At 43.2% G+C, this 17,593-nt stretch overlaps 1 protein-coding gene across 1 annotated transcript; it reads left to right on the top strand.

Annotated features, from left to right (window-relative positions):
* On the top strand, positions 1-9,287 carry LOC132547422 (sulfotransferase 1B1-like). Its single transcript, XM_060211178.1, has 6 exons — positions 1-28; positions 1,387-1,599; positions 2,276-2,575; positions 2,944-3,035; positions 6,899-7,079; positions 9,178-9,287. Exons 1-6 carry the CDS (start codon positions 1-3, stop codon positions 9,285-9,287), a joined length of 924 nt encoding a protein of 307 aa, XP_060067161.1.
* Positions 9,288-17,593: the final 8,306 nt, after the last annotated feature.

Below are 17,593 nucleotides of genomic sequence, written 5' to 3'. Positions count from 1 at the left end.
ATGGAAAAGCGAGGCAAATACACTGTTTGTAAGTACTGTATACGCCGTGTATTGTCGGTATTGTAATAAATTTTCTCAAGGAACAGGAGGAAGGCATCGGCTAGGATGTCCTGAAATTCATTGAGGAATTTTCACACAAGATATTTTCGATGAGATATTAGCTGAGGTAAATCTGGGCTTGAGGAAATCTTAAGTTGAGATGTTTTATACAAGTGGGGCCTGGTGTAGCCACTGTGATTGTCACGACGGAAACACAGGGTCAGAAAATCCCTACTATTGTCTGTTCTTGACAGAGGAACTTATTTATATATACATTGTGCAGTGGTTTCTGAAAGGTCCACATACACGATGGAATACTACGAGTGTTGATGTGGTAGACGATCTTAATGTGAAACAAGAATTACGACATCTTTTTGTTGGCAATCTTTCATTTTATTAGACCTCGGAATATGACCCTAAAGTACAAAGTACCTGTAATATCACAACTCATCTAATCTTATCGGTATAAGGTAGATAACTCTAATCAAAATCAATCCGCATGTTTTGGTCACTTTACCCTTTTTTCCGGCGTCGCGCGTCGTAGACTTTGAACATTGACCTAAGGCGCACCAAAATTGTAGATTAAATGGTCCCCAACTCCTAATGGGGACAAAAAACGTCAAATTGATTGAAAATTCAAAAATCTTTTTCTCGAATCCCGAATATGGTAGAATCAAGTACTCTTCATGGATGGAAGGCCTTCAGATGCTACACCAGAAAAAATTGTAAATTTCATGACCCCAGGGTCTCACGGTAAACCTGGGGAGGGGGTAAAATTTACTATACTTTATATAGGAAAATGTCATTTTTTAGCATATTTTGTTTCAGAAACAGTTCAAACTTGGTTGGAATTTATTTTTATAAGTATAAGCTAACTACTTAATGAGATACACATGTCCAAAAGTGGCTAATGTATACACAGTTAGCATTTTTATTATGTGTACAATATACGTAAAGTTTTATCATTTTTTTAACAAAAGACGTATTGTCGTTACAATGATCTACGAGGGATACGCTATGTTTTTTTGTACGATATGAAGTTGTTCGTTAGTGTGCCTAGTGGTTTTCTCGTTTACGTTGTCCTTGTTGTTATCGTTTTTGGACTGACAAAGATTTTCATTACGAGTGTCGTTTATAAAGCCAAAGAGGCTGACCTTTTCCGATACCCATACTTGTATTATGTTTCAGTCAGTATTGTTGGGAAATGGACGTGACGAGAAACACCTAACCTCGTTAGAGATTCTCGGTTGTCTAATCAATGTAAAGTAACCTAGTAATCCACTGTTCACGACTACCTGTTTAACACAATATCTAGGAAATACAATGATAGCTTTCCTTGTTTAACAGTGGAAGTTCCGGAGTGTGATTTAACCCATTACACTGGTCCGGACGGAGGACAATTCAGTCGCTGGAAGGTCAGCGGTCAAGACGACCTCACTCAACCCTATGGAAAACTCTTCAAAGGCGGATTTTTTCCTGATCTACGTTTAAATCTACCGAAGATCAAGGACATGAAATGTCGAAATGACGACATTTTTCTGTGTGCCTATCCAAAGTCAGGTATGGAGGCAGTTTGACGGGACTAAAATGGATTTTTTGTAGATTTGGAAACTTTAAGCTATTTTGTCGTCATTAGTGTAACATTTCCATCATTTATTTTTTGTTTTGAGTCAGGAGCCATCTTAAATGTCACACGTCATTCGTTCAAGGTCACGTGTCAGAGGCTACCACGCAAAGGTCACGCATCAGAAGTTATTTGAACAAGGTCAATGTCAGCGACTACCATGTAAAGGTCAAACGTCAGTATTTATTGGTACTAGGTCACGTGTCAGAGACTACTACATCAAGGTCATATGTCAGAAGTCATCCGTTCTAGGTCACGTGTCAGAGACTACCACATAAAGGTCATATGTCAGAAGTCATCCGTTCTAGGTCACGTGTCAGAGACTACCAAGCTGCTATTACCGTACAGAAAGCAACACTATGATGGTTACAGGTGGATCACGATGATATATAGTGTTGACATCGTGGGTAAGGAAGCATACTGAAGATCTGAGAATGGGTTATCTAGTCAGGTTAATTACACACGTTTAAACGATTATATATGTATTACACATTTGGTCTTTTACTGTTCAAACGAGGATATCTGTAGAATTTATATCTGCTGTCATCACACAAGACACATGCATGGCAATATCAGACCCTACTAGTGGTATTAACCTTGTTTTTATCACAGGTACGCACTGGGTATGGGAGATAGCCAACATGCTGGTGACGGGAGAGCTTAAGTACCTCACCCAAATAAAGGAGGACGCCATGATGGAGCTGCATTACCCAGAGGAATTCGACAACGTGGCATCACCTAGGATACTTAATACTCACCTACCTTTCCGGGTGTTGCCCTCTGACGTCACGAAGAAACATCTTAAGATTATTTTTGTCCAAAGAAATCCGAAAGATGTGATTGTATCAGCTTACAATCATATGAACAAAATGAAACCAGAAAATGAAAGACCAACGTTTAGAGATTTCGTCAGCAATGTATTAGAACATCCCGGTAAACTAATCTACTAGAATTATCATACGAATATTGAAAAAAAACACACAAAAAACAGAAGTTTTTTTTTCCTATCTCCGATTGAATGATGCCTGTTTCAGACTGGTTCCAATATACTCTGACTGAATGTTGTGTGTTTCAGACTGGTTCCAATATACTCTGACTGAATGTTGTGTGTTTCAGACTGGTTCCAATATACTCTGACTGAATGATGTGTGTTTCAGACTGGTTCCAATATACTCTGACTGAATGATCTGTGTTGCAGATTGGTTCCAATATACTCTGACTGAATGATCTGTGTTGCAGATTGGTTCCAATATACTCTGACTGAATGATCTGTGTTGCAGATTGGTTCCAATATACTCTTAAATGGGAGAAAGTCATGGCAGAAAACCCTGAATACCCTATACATATGGTCTACTACGAATCACTCAAAAAGGTAAGACAATCCAGACAGGCGAACACAAATCACTCAAAAAGGTCAGACACCCCAGACAGGCGAACACGAATCACTCAAAAAGGTAAGACAGTCTAGACAGGCGAACACAAATCACTCAAAAAGGTCAGACAACCCAGACAGGCGAACACGAATCATTCAAAAAGGTCAGACAACCCAGACAGGCGAACACGAATCTCTCAAAAAGGTAAGAAAACCCAGACAGGCGAACACGAATCACTCAAAAAGGTCAGAAACCCCAGACAGGCGAACACGAATCACTCAAAAAGGTCAGACAACCCAGACAGGCGAACACGAATCACTCAAAAAGGTCAGACAACCCAGACAGGCGAACACGAATCACTCAAAAAGGTCAGAAACCCCAGACAGGCGAACACAAATCACTCAAAAAGGTCAGACAACCCAGACAGGCGAACACGAATCACTCAAAAAGGTAAGACACCCCAGATAGGAATCACTCAAAAAGGTGTTTCAGACTTTCACGAATCACTCAAAAAGGTCAGACAACCCAGACATGCGAACACGAATCTCTCAAAAAGGTCAGAAAACCCAGACAGGCGAACACGAATCACTCAAAAAGGTCAGAAACCCCAGACAGGCGAACACGAATCACTCAAAAAGGTAAGACAACCCAGACAGGCGAACACGAATCACTCAAAAAGGTAAGACAACCCAGACAGGCGAACACGAATCACTCAAAAAGGTCAGACACCCCAGACAGGCGAACACGAATCACTCAAAAAGGTCAGACAACCCAGACAGGCGAACACGAATCACTCAAAAAGGTAAGACAACCCAGACAGGCGAACACGAATCACTCAAAAAGGTCAGACAACCCAGACAGGCGAACACGAATCACTCAAAAAGGTCAGACAACCCAGACATGCGAACACGAATCTCTCAAAAAGGTCAGAAAACCCAGACAGGCGAACACGAATCACTCAAAAAGGTAAGACAACCCAGACAGGCGAACACGAATCACTCAAAAAGGTAAGACAACCCAGACAGGCGAACACGAATCACTCAAAAAGGTAAGACAACCCAGACAGGCGAACACGAATCACTCAAAAAGGTAAGACAACCCAGACAGGCGAACACGAATCACTCAAAAAGGTCAGACAACCCAGACAGGCGAACACGAATCACTCAAAAAGGTAAGACAACCCAGATAGGCGAACACGAATCACTCAAAAAGGTCAGACAACCCAGACATGCGAACACGAATCTCTCAAAAAGGTCAGACAACCCAGACAGGCGAACACGAATCGCTCAAAAAGGTCAGACAACCCAGACAGGCGAACACGAATCACTCAAAAAGGTAAGACAGTCTAGACAGGCGAACACGAATCACTCAAAAAGGCGAACACGAATCACTCAAAAAGGTCAGACACCACAAATAGGCGAACACGAATCTCTCAAAAATGTAAGACAACCCAGACAGGCGAACACGAATCACTCAAAAAGGTCAGATTACCCAGACAGGCGAACACGAATCACTCAAAAAGGTCAGACAACCCAGACAGGCGAACACGAATCACTCAAAAAGGTCAGACAACCCAGACAGGCGAACACGAATCACTCAAAACGGTCAGACAACCCAGACAGGCGAACACGAATCACTCAAAAAGGTCAGACAACCCAGACAGGCGAACACGAATCACTCAAAACGGTCAGACAACCCAGACAGGCGAACACGAATCACTCAAAAAGGTCAGACAACCCAGACAGGCGAACACGAATCACTCAAAAAGGTCAGACAACCCAGACAGGCGAACACGAATCACTCAAAAAGGTCAGACAACCCAGACAGGCGAACACGAATCACTCAAAAAGGTCAGACAACCCAGACAGGCGAACACGAATCATTCAAAAAGGTCAGACAACCCAGACAGGCGAACACGAATCACTCAAAAAGGTAAGACAACCCAGACAGGCGAACACGAATCACTCAAAAAGGTAAGACAACCCAGACAGGCGAACACGAATCACTCAAAAAGGTAAGACAGTCTAGACAGGCGAACACGAATCACTCAAAAAGGTCAGACAACCCAGACATGCGAACACGAATCACTCAAAAAGGTAAGACAACCCAGACAGGCGAACACGAATCACTCAAAAAGGTAAGACAGTCTAGACAGGCGAACACGAATCACTCAGAAAGGTAAGACAACCCAGACAGGCGAACACGAATCACTCAAAAAGGTCAGACAACCCAGACAGGCGAACACGAATCACTCAAAAAGGTCAGACAACCCAGATAGTTGAACACGAATCTCTCAAAAAGGTCAGACAACCCAGACAGGCGAACACGAATCACTCAAAAAGGTAAGACAACCCAGACAGGCGAACACGAATCACTCAAAAAGGTCAGACACCACAAATAGGCGAACACGAATCTCTCAAAAATGTAAGACAACCCAGACAGGCGAACACGAATCACTCAAAAAGGTCAGATTACCCAGATAGTTGAACACGAATCTCTCAAAAAGGTCAGACAACCCAGACAGGCGAACACAATCACTCAAAACGGTCAGACAACCCAGACAGGCGAACACAAATCACTCAAAAAGGTCAGACAAAGACAGGCGAACACAAATCAGACAACCCAGACAGGCGAACACAAATCACTCAAAAAGGTCAGACAACCCAGACAGGCGAACACAAATCACTCAAAAAGGTCAGACAGTCTAGACAGGCGAACACAAATCACTCAAAAAGGTCAGAAACCCCAGACAGGCGAACACAAATCATTCAAAAAGGTCAGACAACCCAGACAGGCGAACACAAATCACTCAAAAAGGTCAGACAACCCAGACAGGCGAACACAAATCACTCAAACACCCCAGGCGATCAGGCGACAACCCAGACAGAATCACTCAAAAAGGTAAGACAACCCAGACAGGCGAACACGAATCACTCAAAAAGGTCAGAAAACCCAGACAGGCGAACACGAATCACTCTAAAAGGTCAGACAGCCAAGGTAAGTGACCAGTATTTGACCAGAAAGGTAGGTGACTACGAATCGTTCGGAAAGGTTCTTATTAGCAACCACAAATGTCCACAAAAGACTGTCTAAAGAGGAAGTCACCGCGGTTCTTTAGAAAAGATAAACGCAAAGAAAAACCAAGTTCGCCATTACGGTCCTTTTGAAAAAAACAAGGGAACAAACAGTCTCTTAAAAAAGGTCAGGCAATCCAAATAAAGTCTCGGAATTTTACACGCGAACGAGATAAAAAAAAAAAAAAAAAACTCAATGTAAAGAAGAGACACTTTTGGTATCATTTGGTATATAAATGTATCATGTTGATTTCTGAAGTAATTTTGGAAATATCGGAAATTGAACGAAATGATTCCATCTGACGATAGCGGGAGATCAGGTCCTTTTCCCATATACAATTATATTGACGCGCGTCAGAGACCGGCAAGACAGAACGATGCTATAATAACGGAATCCTATTAGTGTACTGAATGGACAGAACCCTGAAAGCCGTAAAACTAATACTATTCAGGATTTTGTATTCCTTTCCGGGGAAAGAATGAAACTGCGTAAAATATACATTATAAAAGGTAATTTTAGGTAGAAATAGTGATGTCTATATGTTGTCACTCATTAGAATAACCATGGTTTATTGACAGAACTTCAAATCTAACAATTGATAACATCATACTTGGCGCAAGTAGGGTTAGTGTTAATGAGCATAACCACGTACACTGATTATTTCGAAATATTTTTAAACGATATTGTGTATATTGATCGTGGTATGAACTTTCAAAACCAGGACCGTTATTTGTATTTTGTTACTTGTTTATCGAAGGATGTCTCCTTGTCTTTTTTCCCTTAATAGAACCCTGAGGAGGAGATTGCCCGTCTGGCTAGGTTTTTAGGGAAGGACAGGGATGAGACATTTATAGCAGAAGTGGCCAAAATGTGCAGATTCTCCAACATGAAAAAGGCCAACGACCAGGTGAAAGACCACTCGGAATACCCCATGTTTGATAAGTTGATGAAGGGAATGTACAGGAAAGGTAAGTATTCTTAAGTACAGCAATGGGATGAAATGTAAATGGGATGAAATGTAAAAATTGTTAATCGACAGTATTCAAATCACCCTTCGTCCATGCTCTGGCATCCTTGATCATCCGTCTGTCCTGAAACAATCTTTATTTTTATATTTCATGTATAGGGTCCCAGTGACCCCTAATTTTGCATTGTCTCATTTTGGAACTGATCGAAAAAACAAAAATGGCCAACAAGCGTCCATTTTTGAGTTTGACAGTAATGCTTTGTTATCGCTAATTGTTAAGAAGTGCTTGATGGATCTTTCTCAAATTTCACATGTAGATTCAGCTTGGTTCCTAGTTTTGAGGACTTTATTTTGAAGATTGTCGATAGGCGGTCATTGTGGTTTTTGAAAGTCGTTATTTCTGGAGAAGTTCTGGACGAATCTTTTCCAAGTTTCATATATTGGTTCAGTGTGGTGCGTTGTTGTACCCTTTCGAATCTGGAACTGATCAGAAAAACTGAATAACTAATAGGTGGATATCTTGGATTTTGACAGTGAAAGTTTGTTATCGTCTTAAGCCTGGTAAATGTCAAGCCGTAATATAGCGCTAGGTTTGAGAGAACTTTAGCTTGATCGGTTTAGAGTCTGACTAGTAAGCCAGAGGTCTCGGGTTTGCATCCTAGCGGAGCCATTGAAAAAGATAATGCCCTCTGTCAAATTGGCGTCCAAGTAGGGACAGGGGGGGAGACTTAGCTTTGTCCCATTAGCATTGCTGTAACCCATGGAAAGCGTAAGGACGAATTCTTCCCTGGAGGGGGGAACAAGTAACCCTGATCCAATACATCTGATGTACGGATTTCCTAAAGGTCTGTATACTTTGGACCTGAAGAATGGCAAACGATCACAGGTGGTCTCTGGCAAAATAACCATGAAAATATCCGAAATCCTGAGTAAGAACCGAGATGGGTGTAGTATGGATATCGGCGCGTAACTTAGGATAAGGCACATTCGAAAACATATGTCAACCTGTCAGTCATTTGATATGAAAATATTGTACTTCTCAGAACTTTTTCCTAATGTTATATACATCGGAATGGAAGGTGTCAGGGTACGGTAAAAGCTCGAAAAAATGCATCAGAATGTTCGTGCCCTTCAAATCATGGTCTACTCAACCAACTCCGCTTTACTCCCACATCCTCCTATAAATCTACTCTCCTTCCCCTCGTTATAAGCTTTACCCCTCGTCCTATAACGTTGTTCTCCCTTCCCCCGTATAAGGCTATACTCCGATAAATCTACTCTCCATCCCCTCGTAATAAGGTTTACCCCTACACCTCGTCCTATAACGCTGTTCTCCCTTCCCCCGTATAAAGATATACTCCGATAAATCTACTCTCCATCCCCTCGTAATAAGGTTTACCCCTACACCTCGTCCTATAACGCTGTTCTTCCTTCCCCCGTATAAAGATATACTCTGATAAATCTACTCTCCATCCCCTCGTAATAAGGTTTACCCCTACACCTCGTCCTATAACGCTGTTCTCCCTTCCCCCGTATAAAGATATACTCCGATAAATCTACTCTCCATCCCCTCGTAACAAGGTTTACCCCTACACCTCGTCCTATAACGCTGTTCTCCCTTCCCCCGTATAAGGCTATACTCCGATAAATCTACTCTCCATCCCCTCGTAACAAGGTTTACCCCTACACCTCGTCCTATAACGCTGTTCTCCCTTCCCCCGTATAAAGACATACTCTGATAAATCTACTCTCCATCCCCTCGTAATAAGGTTTACCCCTACACCTCGTCCTATAACGCTGTTCTCCCTTCCCCCGTATAAAGATATACTCTGATAAATCTACTCTCCATCCCCTCGTAACAAGGTTTACCCCTACACCTCGTCCTATAACGCTGTTCTTCCTTCCCCCGTATAAAGATATACCTCACACTTCCTCCTTTGAAAAGACTGGTTTTCTTTATTCACCCCTAAAGAAAGCTCTATTCATCCTCCGTCGGAAATCCCTTTGATATAAATATTTATCCCGATTTCGTTGTATATCCACTCATTTCCCTCATTTGTCAATCAATATTCACATTGTCCATTTTTTGTCGTTTTTAGGGGAAATTGGTGATTGGAAAAACTGGTTTACTGTAGCCCAAAATTTGCAGTATGATGAAATCTTCAAGGAAAAAATGAAAGATTCAAAACTCAAATTTGTATTTACATAATCAAGGTACGTTCTGACCACACGAAAAAAAAACCTGATGTTTCCTCCTCCACCTCGGTGTCTGACAGTCTCCAGGGACGGCGTTTTGGTAACTTTTACAGTGATTTGCAGCTTATTTCGGCCAAGACATACATGACATGTTTAAGCAGACCCGTCTATTGATTGAGCTGTTGCCAGTGATTGTCGTCCTAGACTAGGTAGCCATTTTGTAGATCTTGATTTACAGCTTAAAACGGATTTTCGATATAGCATCTATCAGACATATTGGATTTTAACGGCCCCAAAAACAATTCGACATACCATTTCCTTGAACTTGAAGCAATATTATTCAGTCAGTTCAGTAAAATTTAATCACGTTTTCTAGATGGTTACCATGACGGCCATACTGAGTTTCAAGTTGCCGCCAAAAGTTACAAGAATTATTCTGGATCATATATTGATCAAATCCACTTAAATTGAACTTAATTCAGAGGAAACACGACGAAGACGAACAAGATGAAACAAACATAAGCCTAATGGTGATTTAAAGATTTCAAAAATTAATTTCTGTAGGGAAAATCAATGACATTTTACCTATGGCCATATTCCCCTTGGAGATCTATACATAAATACAATAAAAGTGTGTGACATTTCATTTATGTAATTATAAAGATCAAGACAGCTTTCTGTTATGTTTTGTTACATTTACATATGCCAACAAGTAAACAACAGCCTCTGGATAAACAACCGTCATACCACAGTGATAATCACCAGTCCTTAGACAGACCTTTGTTCATACGTCATACCACAGTGATAATCACCAGTCCTTCGACAGACCTTTGTTCATACGTCATACCACAGCGATAATCACCAGCCCTTAGACAAACCTTTGTTCATACGTCATACCACAGTGATAATCACCAGTCCTTAGACAAACCTTTGTTCATACGTCATACCACAGCGATAATCACCAGCCCTTAGACAAACCTTTGTTCATACGTCATACCACAGTGATAATCACCAGTCCTTAGACAGACCTTTGTTCATACGTCATACCACAGCGATAATCACCAGCCCTTAGACCGACCCTTGTTCATACGTCATACCACAGTGATAATCACCAGTCCTTAGACAGACCTTTGTTCATACGTCATACCACAGCGATAATCACCAGCCCTTAGACAAACCTTTGTTCATACGTCATACCACAGCGATAATCACCAGCCCTTAGACAAACCTTTGTTCATACGTCATACCACAGCGATAATCACCAGCCCTTAGACAAACCTTTGTTCATACGTCATACCACAGCGATAATCACCAGCCCTTAGACCGACCCTTGTTCATACGTCATACCACAGCCATAATCACCAGCCCTTAGACAAACCTTTGTTCATACGTCATACCACAGCCATAATCACCAGTTCTTAGACCGACCCTTGTTCATACGTCATACCACAGTGATAATCACCAGTCCTTAGACCGACCCTTGTTCATACGTCATACCACAGCGATAATCACCAGTCCTTAGACAAACCTTTGTTCATACGTCATACCACAGCGATAATCACCAGCCCTTAGACAGACCTTTGTCCATACGTCATACCACAGCGATAATCACCAGTTCTTAGACCGACCCTTGTTCATACGTCATACCACAGTGATAATCACCAGTTCTTAGACCGACCCTTGTTCATACGTCATACCACAGCGATAATCACCAGTCCTTAGACCGACCCTTGTTCATACGTCATACCACAGCCATAATCACCAGCCCTTAGACAAACCTTTGTTCATACGTCATACCACAGCGATAATCACCAGCCCTTAGACAAACCTTTGTTCATACGTCATACCACAGCGATAATCACCAGCCCTTAGACAAACCTTCGTTCATACGTCATACCACAGCGATAATCACCAGCCCTTAGACAAACCTTCGTTCATACGTCATACCACAGCGATAATCACCAGCCCTTAGACAAACCTTTGTTCATACGTCATACCACAGCGATAATCACCAGCCCTTAGACAGACCTTTGTCCATACGTCATACCACAGCGATAATCACCAGCCCTTAGACAGACCTTTGTTCATACGTCATACCACAGCGATAATCACCAGCCCTTAGACAAACCTTTGTTCATACGTCATACCACAGCGATAATCACCAGTCCTTAGACAGACCTTTGTTCATACGTCATACCACAGCGATAATCACCAGCCCTTAGACAGACCTTCGTTCATACGTCATACCACAGCGATAATCACCAGCCCTTAGACAAACCTTCGTTCATTCGTCATACCACAGTGATAATCACCAGTCCTTAGACAAACCTTCGTTCATTCGTCATACCACAGTGATAATCACCAGCCCTTAGACAAACCTTCGTTCATTCGTCATACCACAGCGATAATCACCAGCCCTTAGACAAACCTTTGTTCATACGTCATACCACAGTGATAATCACCAGCCCTTAGACAAACCTTCGTTCATTCGTCATACCACAACGATAATCACCAGCCCTTAGACAGACCTTCGTTCATACGTCATACCACAGCGATAATCACCAGCCCTTAGACAGACCTTTGTTCATACGTCATACCACAGCGATAATCACCAGCCCTTAGACAAACCTTTGTTCATACGTCATACCACAGCGATAATCACCAGCCCTTAGACAGACCTTTGTTCATACGTCATACCACAGCGATAATCACCAGCCCTTAGACAAACCTTTGTTCATACGTCATACCACAGCGATAATTACCAGCCCTTAGACAAACCTTTGTTCATACGTCATACCACAGCGATAATCACAAGCCCTTAGACAAACCTTTGTTCATACGTCATACCACAGTGATAATCACCAGTCCTTAGACCGACCCTTGTTCATACGTCATACCACAGCCATAATCACCAGCCCTTAGACAAACCTTTGTTCATACGTCATACCACAGCGATAATCACCAGCCATTAGACAAACCTTTGTTCATACGTCATACCACAGCGATAATCACCAGCCCTTAGACAGACCTTTGTCCATACGTCATACCACAGCGATAATCACCAGCCCTTAGACAAACCTTTGTTCATACGTCATACCACAGCGATAATCACCAGTCCTTAGACATACCTTTGTTCATACGTCATACCACAGCGATAATCACCAGCCCTTAGACAGACCTTCGTTCATACGTCATACCACAGCGATAATCACCAGCCCTTAGACAAACCTTCGTTCATTCGTCATACCACAGTGATAATCACCAGTCCTTAGACAAACCTTCGTTCATTCGTCATACCACAGTGATAATCACCAGCCCTTAGACAAACCTTCGTTCATTCGTCATACCACAGCGATAATCACCAGCCCTTAGACAAACCTTCGTTCATACGTCATACCACAGCGATAATCACCAGCCCTTAGACAAACCTTCGTTCATTCGTCGTACCACAGCGATAATCACCAGCCCTTAGACAGACCTTCGTTCATTCGTCGTACCACGGCGATAATCACCAGCCCTTAGACAGACCTTCGTTCATTCGTCGTACCACAGCGATAATCACCAGCCCTTAGACAGACCTTCGTTCATTCGTCATACCACAGCGATAATCACCAGTCCTTAGACAAACCTTCGTTCATTCGTCGTACCACGGCGATAATCACCAGTCCTTAGACCGACCCTTGTCCATACTTCATACCACAGTGATAATCACCAGTCCTTAGACAAACCTTCGTTCATTCGTCGTACCACAGTGATAATCACCAGCCCTTAGACAAACCTTCGTTCATTCGTCGTACCACGGCGATAATCACCAGTCCTTAGACAAACCTTCGTTCATTCGTCGTACCACGGCGATAATCACCAGTCCTTAGACCGACCCTTGTCCATACTTCATACCACAGTGATAATCACCAGTCCTTAGACAGACCTTTGTTCATACGTCATACCACGGCGATGATCACCAGTCCTTAGACAGACCTTTGTTCATACGTCGTACCACGGCGATGATTATCTGTTCCAAGACAATAATCTTACATTCATCTTAAGTACCAGCGATAATTATCAGTTCCTAGTCAAACATTCGTCCATCTCTCACACATCTCTCACACTCGCCTGTTCCTAGAAAATATTCATACATTCGTCATACCACAGCGATAATCACCAGCCACTTGACAAATTTCCGTTCATTATTTATATTACAGCGATAATCACCAGCCCCTAGAGCCAAGAGACATGTTCGTCATATCAAGGTGTTGGCCAAGGAGAAACAACCAAACCAGGGGCCATTGTAATACGAGGATTTTATAAAATTTTTGTGTGTCGGTCTCAGTGAAGGGTGAATCATTGGGTGTCGGTCCCAGAGATCGGTGAATCTTTGTGCATTGGTCCCATCGATGGGTGAATCTTTGTGTATCGATCCCATTGATTGGTGAAAAATTGTGTGTCGGTCCCAGAGATAGGTGAATCTTTGTGTGTCGGTTCCAGGAGGGGTGATTCTTTGTGTGTCGGTTTCAACGAGGCGTGAATCATTGTGTGTCGGTCCTAGCGATGGGTGAACAATTGTGTGTCGGTTCCAGCAATCAGTGAATCATTATGTGTCGGCCCCCGGGATTGGTGAATCAATGTGTGTCGGTCCCAGCGATTAGTGAATCTATGTGTGTCGGTCAATGAGATTGATCTTTGTGGGCCGGTCCAAGCTATAAAATCGATCTTTGTGGGCCGGTCAAAGCTATAAAATTGATCTTTGTGGGCCGGTCCAAGCTATAAAATTTATCTTTGTGGGCTGGTCCAAGCGATGTGATGAATCTTTGTGATGAGATCATTTATGTATCTGCCTTAATGAGTTTATCTTTTAATCCGTTTCATCAATGAAGTGAACCAAGCGATGAGAGAAGTCTTCATTTTACGAGCCATATCAGAGGGTCGTTAAACTAAGGCCGATTATCGTTCTTTCAGCAATCGTATCTAGTGAAGCCTGACTGTAAGAGGATTGCACCAGCTCAGTCTGAGAGACGCGCGCATGACGACATACCGCGACAAAACCTATATGTAATTAATCACTTGTTAAAATAGAATGTGTTTAATTGTCATGGTTACCATACTGCTAGATTGGTACGAGTAAGTGTATCTAGAGGCTCGCAGCACCATCACGCCTCCAGATAGCACGGCACTCACTTCAAAGTAATTAATTAAATGGCTGTGAACGAGATTTGTGTTGAAGTAAACGATGTTTCGTGTGGTGTTTGATAATGGGGTAGCTGATGGGGAACATCCCGACAAAACGACTGGACAATATTGATCCTCACGTGTATCTCTCGCGCTGATATAATATTCCAATTTTGATTACAGGAAGCTTATGAGTAAGAGCATATGATGTTCGCGACAGCATGGTGGTCGCTTTCACAGATGAACGACGAATATTGGACTGATCGTTGCATAGGCGCCCTCGGATTGTCAGCAGGGTTTTATAGAGCAGGGTTCTATAGACCCTAGTCCAGCAGGGTTCTACAGACCCTAGGTCAGCAGGGTTCTACAGACCCTAGGTCAGCAGGGTTCTACAGACCCTAGGTCAGCAGGGTTCTACAGACTCTAGGTCAGCAGGGTTCTACAGACCCTAGGTCAGCAGGGTTCTACAGACTCTAGGTCAGCAGGGTTCTACAGACCCTAGGTCAGCAATGTTCTATAGACCCTAGGTCAGCAATGTTCTATAGACCCTAGGTCAGCAGGGTTCTATAGACCCTAGGTCAGCAGGATTCTATAGAACCTAGTTAAACAGGGTTCTACAGACCCTAGTTCAGCTGGGTTCTACAGACCCTAGGTCAGCAGGATTCAATTGACATTATGTCAGCAGGATTCTATAGTCCCTAGGTCAGCAGGGTTCTATAGACCCTAGGTTAGCAGGGTTCTATAGTCCCTAGGTCAGCAGGGTTCTATAGACCCTAGGTTAGCAGGGTTCTACAGACCCTAGGTCAGCAGGGTTCTACAGACCCTAGGTCAGCAGGATTCTATAAACCCTAGGTAAGCAAGGTTCTATAGACCCTAGGTCAGCAAGGTTCTATAGACCCTAGGTCAGCACGGTTCAACAGACCCTAGGTCAGCAGGATTCTATAGACCCTAGGTCAGTAGAGTTCTATAGACCCTCGGTAAGCAGGGTTCTATAGACCCTAGGTCAGCAGGGTTCTATAGACCCTAGGTCAGCAGGATTCTATAGACCCTAGGTCAGCAGGGTTCTATAGACCCTAGTTCAGCAGGGTTCTACAGACCCTAGTTCAGCAGGGTTCTACAGACCCTAGGTCAGCAGGATTCTATAGACCCTAGTTAAACAGGGTTCTACAGACCCTAGTTCAGCTGGGTTCTACAGACCCTAGGTCAGCAGGATTCAATTGACCCTATGTCAGCAGGGTTCTACACACCCTAGGTCAGCAGGGTTCTATAGACCCTAGGTCAGCAGGGTTCTATAGACCCTAGGTCAGCAGGGTTCTATAGACCCTAGGTCAGCAGGGTTCTATAGACCCTAGGTCAGCAGGATTCTATAGACCCTAGTTAAACAGGGTTTTACAGACCCTAGTTCAGCTGGGTTCTACAGACCCTAGGTCAGCAGGGTTCAAAAGACCCTAGGTCAGCAGGGTTCTATAGACCCTAGGTCAGCAGGATTCTAAAAACCCTAGGTAAGCAAGGTTCTATAGACCCTAGGTCAGCAGGATTCTATAGACCCTAGGTCAGTAGAGTTCTATAGACCCTCGGTCAGCAGGGTTCTATAGACTCTAGATCAGCAGGGTTCAACAGACAATAGGTCAGCAGGATTCTATAAACTCTAGGTCAGCAGGGTTCTATAGACCCTAGGTCAGCAGGGTTCTATAGACCCTAGGTCAGCAGGATTCTATAGACCCTAGGTCAGCAGGGTTCTCTAGACCCTATGTCTGCAGGGTTCTACAGACCCTAGGTCAGCAGGGTTCTATAGACCCTAGGTCAGCAGGGTTCTATAGACCCTAGGTCAGCAGGGTTCTATAGACCCTAGGTCAGCAGGGTTCTACAGACCCTAGGTCAGCAGGGTTCTATAGACCCTTGGTCAGCAGGATTCAATAGACCCTAGGTCAGCAGGGTTCTATAGACCCTAGGTCAGCAGGGTTCTATAGACCCTAGGTCAGCAGGATTCTATAGACCCTAGGTCAGCAGGGTTCTATAGACCCTAGGTCAGCAGGGTTCTATAGACCCTAGGTCAGCAGGGTTCTATAGACCCTAGGTCAGCAGGATTCAATAGACCCTAGGTCAGCAGGGTTCTATAGACCCTAGGTAAGCAGAGTTCTCTAGACCCTATGTCAGCAGGGTTCTACAGACCCTAGGTCAGCAGGGTTATATAGACCCTAGGTCAGCAGGGTTCTATAGACCCTAGGTCAGCAGGATTCTATAGACCCTAGGTCTGCAGGGTTCTATAGACCCTAGGTAAGCTGAGTTCTCTAGACCCTATGTCAGCAGGGTTCTACAGACCCTAGGTCAGCAGGGTTATATAGACCCTAGGTCAGCAGGGTTCTATAGACCCTAGGTCAGCAGGATTCTATAGACCCTAGGTCAGCAGGGTTCTATAGACCCTAGGTAAGCAGAGTTCTCTAGACCCTATGTCAGCAGGGTTCTACAGACCCTAGGCCCTAGGTCAGCAGGATTCAATAGACCCTAGGTCAGCAGGGTTCTATAAACCCTAGGTCAGCAGGGTTCTATAGATCCTAGGTCTGCAGGATGCAATAGATCCTAGGTCAGCAGGCGCGTCTATCGCGATTGTTTATGATAAAGCTTTAACAGTATTTCATAAGCTGTGTTGATGATGCTTTTATTTTATGGAATAAACATGGTGTGATTTTAAAAAGGCGAAAAAAAAAAAAAAAAAAACAGAAACAAAAAAAACACAATCACTCATAAAAATTAATACAGGTACAAATATGACCATAATCCATACGAGTTTAGATAATATATTGTTTTATACGGGTACATTTCTAAAAAGCCCAGTCGCTATATTGTTGTATGGATGCTTTTTAACTGCCAAATTTATCTATGGTGAGTACACTGGAAGATATTCTGTTGGTCGGCTTGAAATATTATATGCTTCAAACGACACATGTAGTGAAGGTCATATGACGGCACTGTCTACAAACATTGAAGGTCATATGACGGCGATGACAACGAACAGTGAATTAGGTCAAGCGACGACGGTATCTGCAAATTGTAAAGGTAAGATGAAGGCGGTATCTAGTGAAGGGGATATTTAGTGAAGGCGGTATCTAGTGAAGGCGGTATCTAGTGAAGGCGATATCTAGTGAAGGCGGT

Source organism: Ylistrum balloti, unplaced genomic scaffold, assembly GCF_031769215.1.
Source record: "Ylistrum balloti isolate Yb309-2 unplaced genomic scaffold, AGI_CSIRO_Ybal_v1 Utg369954, whole genome shotgun sequence".
Lineage (NCBI taxonomy): Eukaryota > Metazoa > Mollusca > Bivalvia > Pectinida > Pectinidae > Ylistrum > Ylistrum balloti.
The sequence above is the reverse complement of the archived record's forward strand: the minus strand, read 5'-3'. Positions and strand labels throughout refer to the sequence as shown.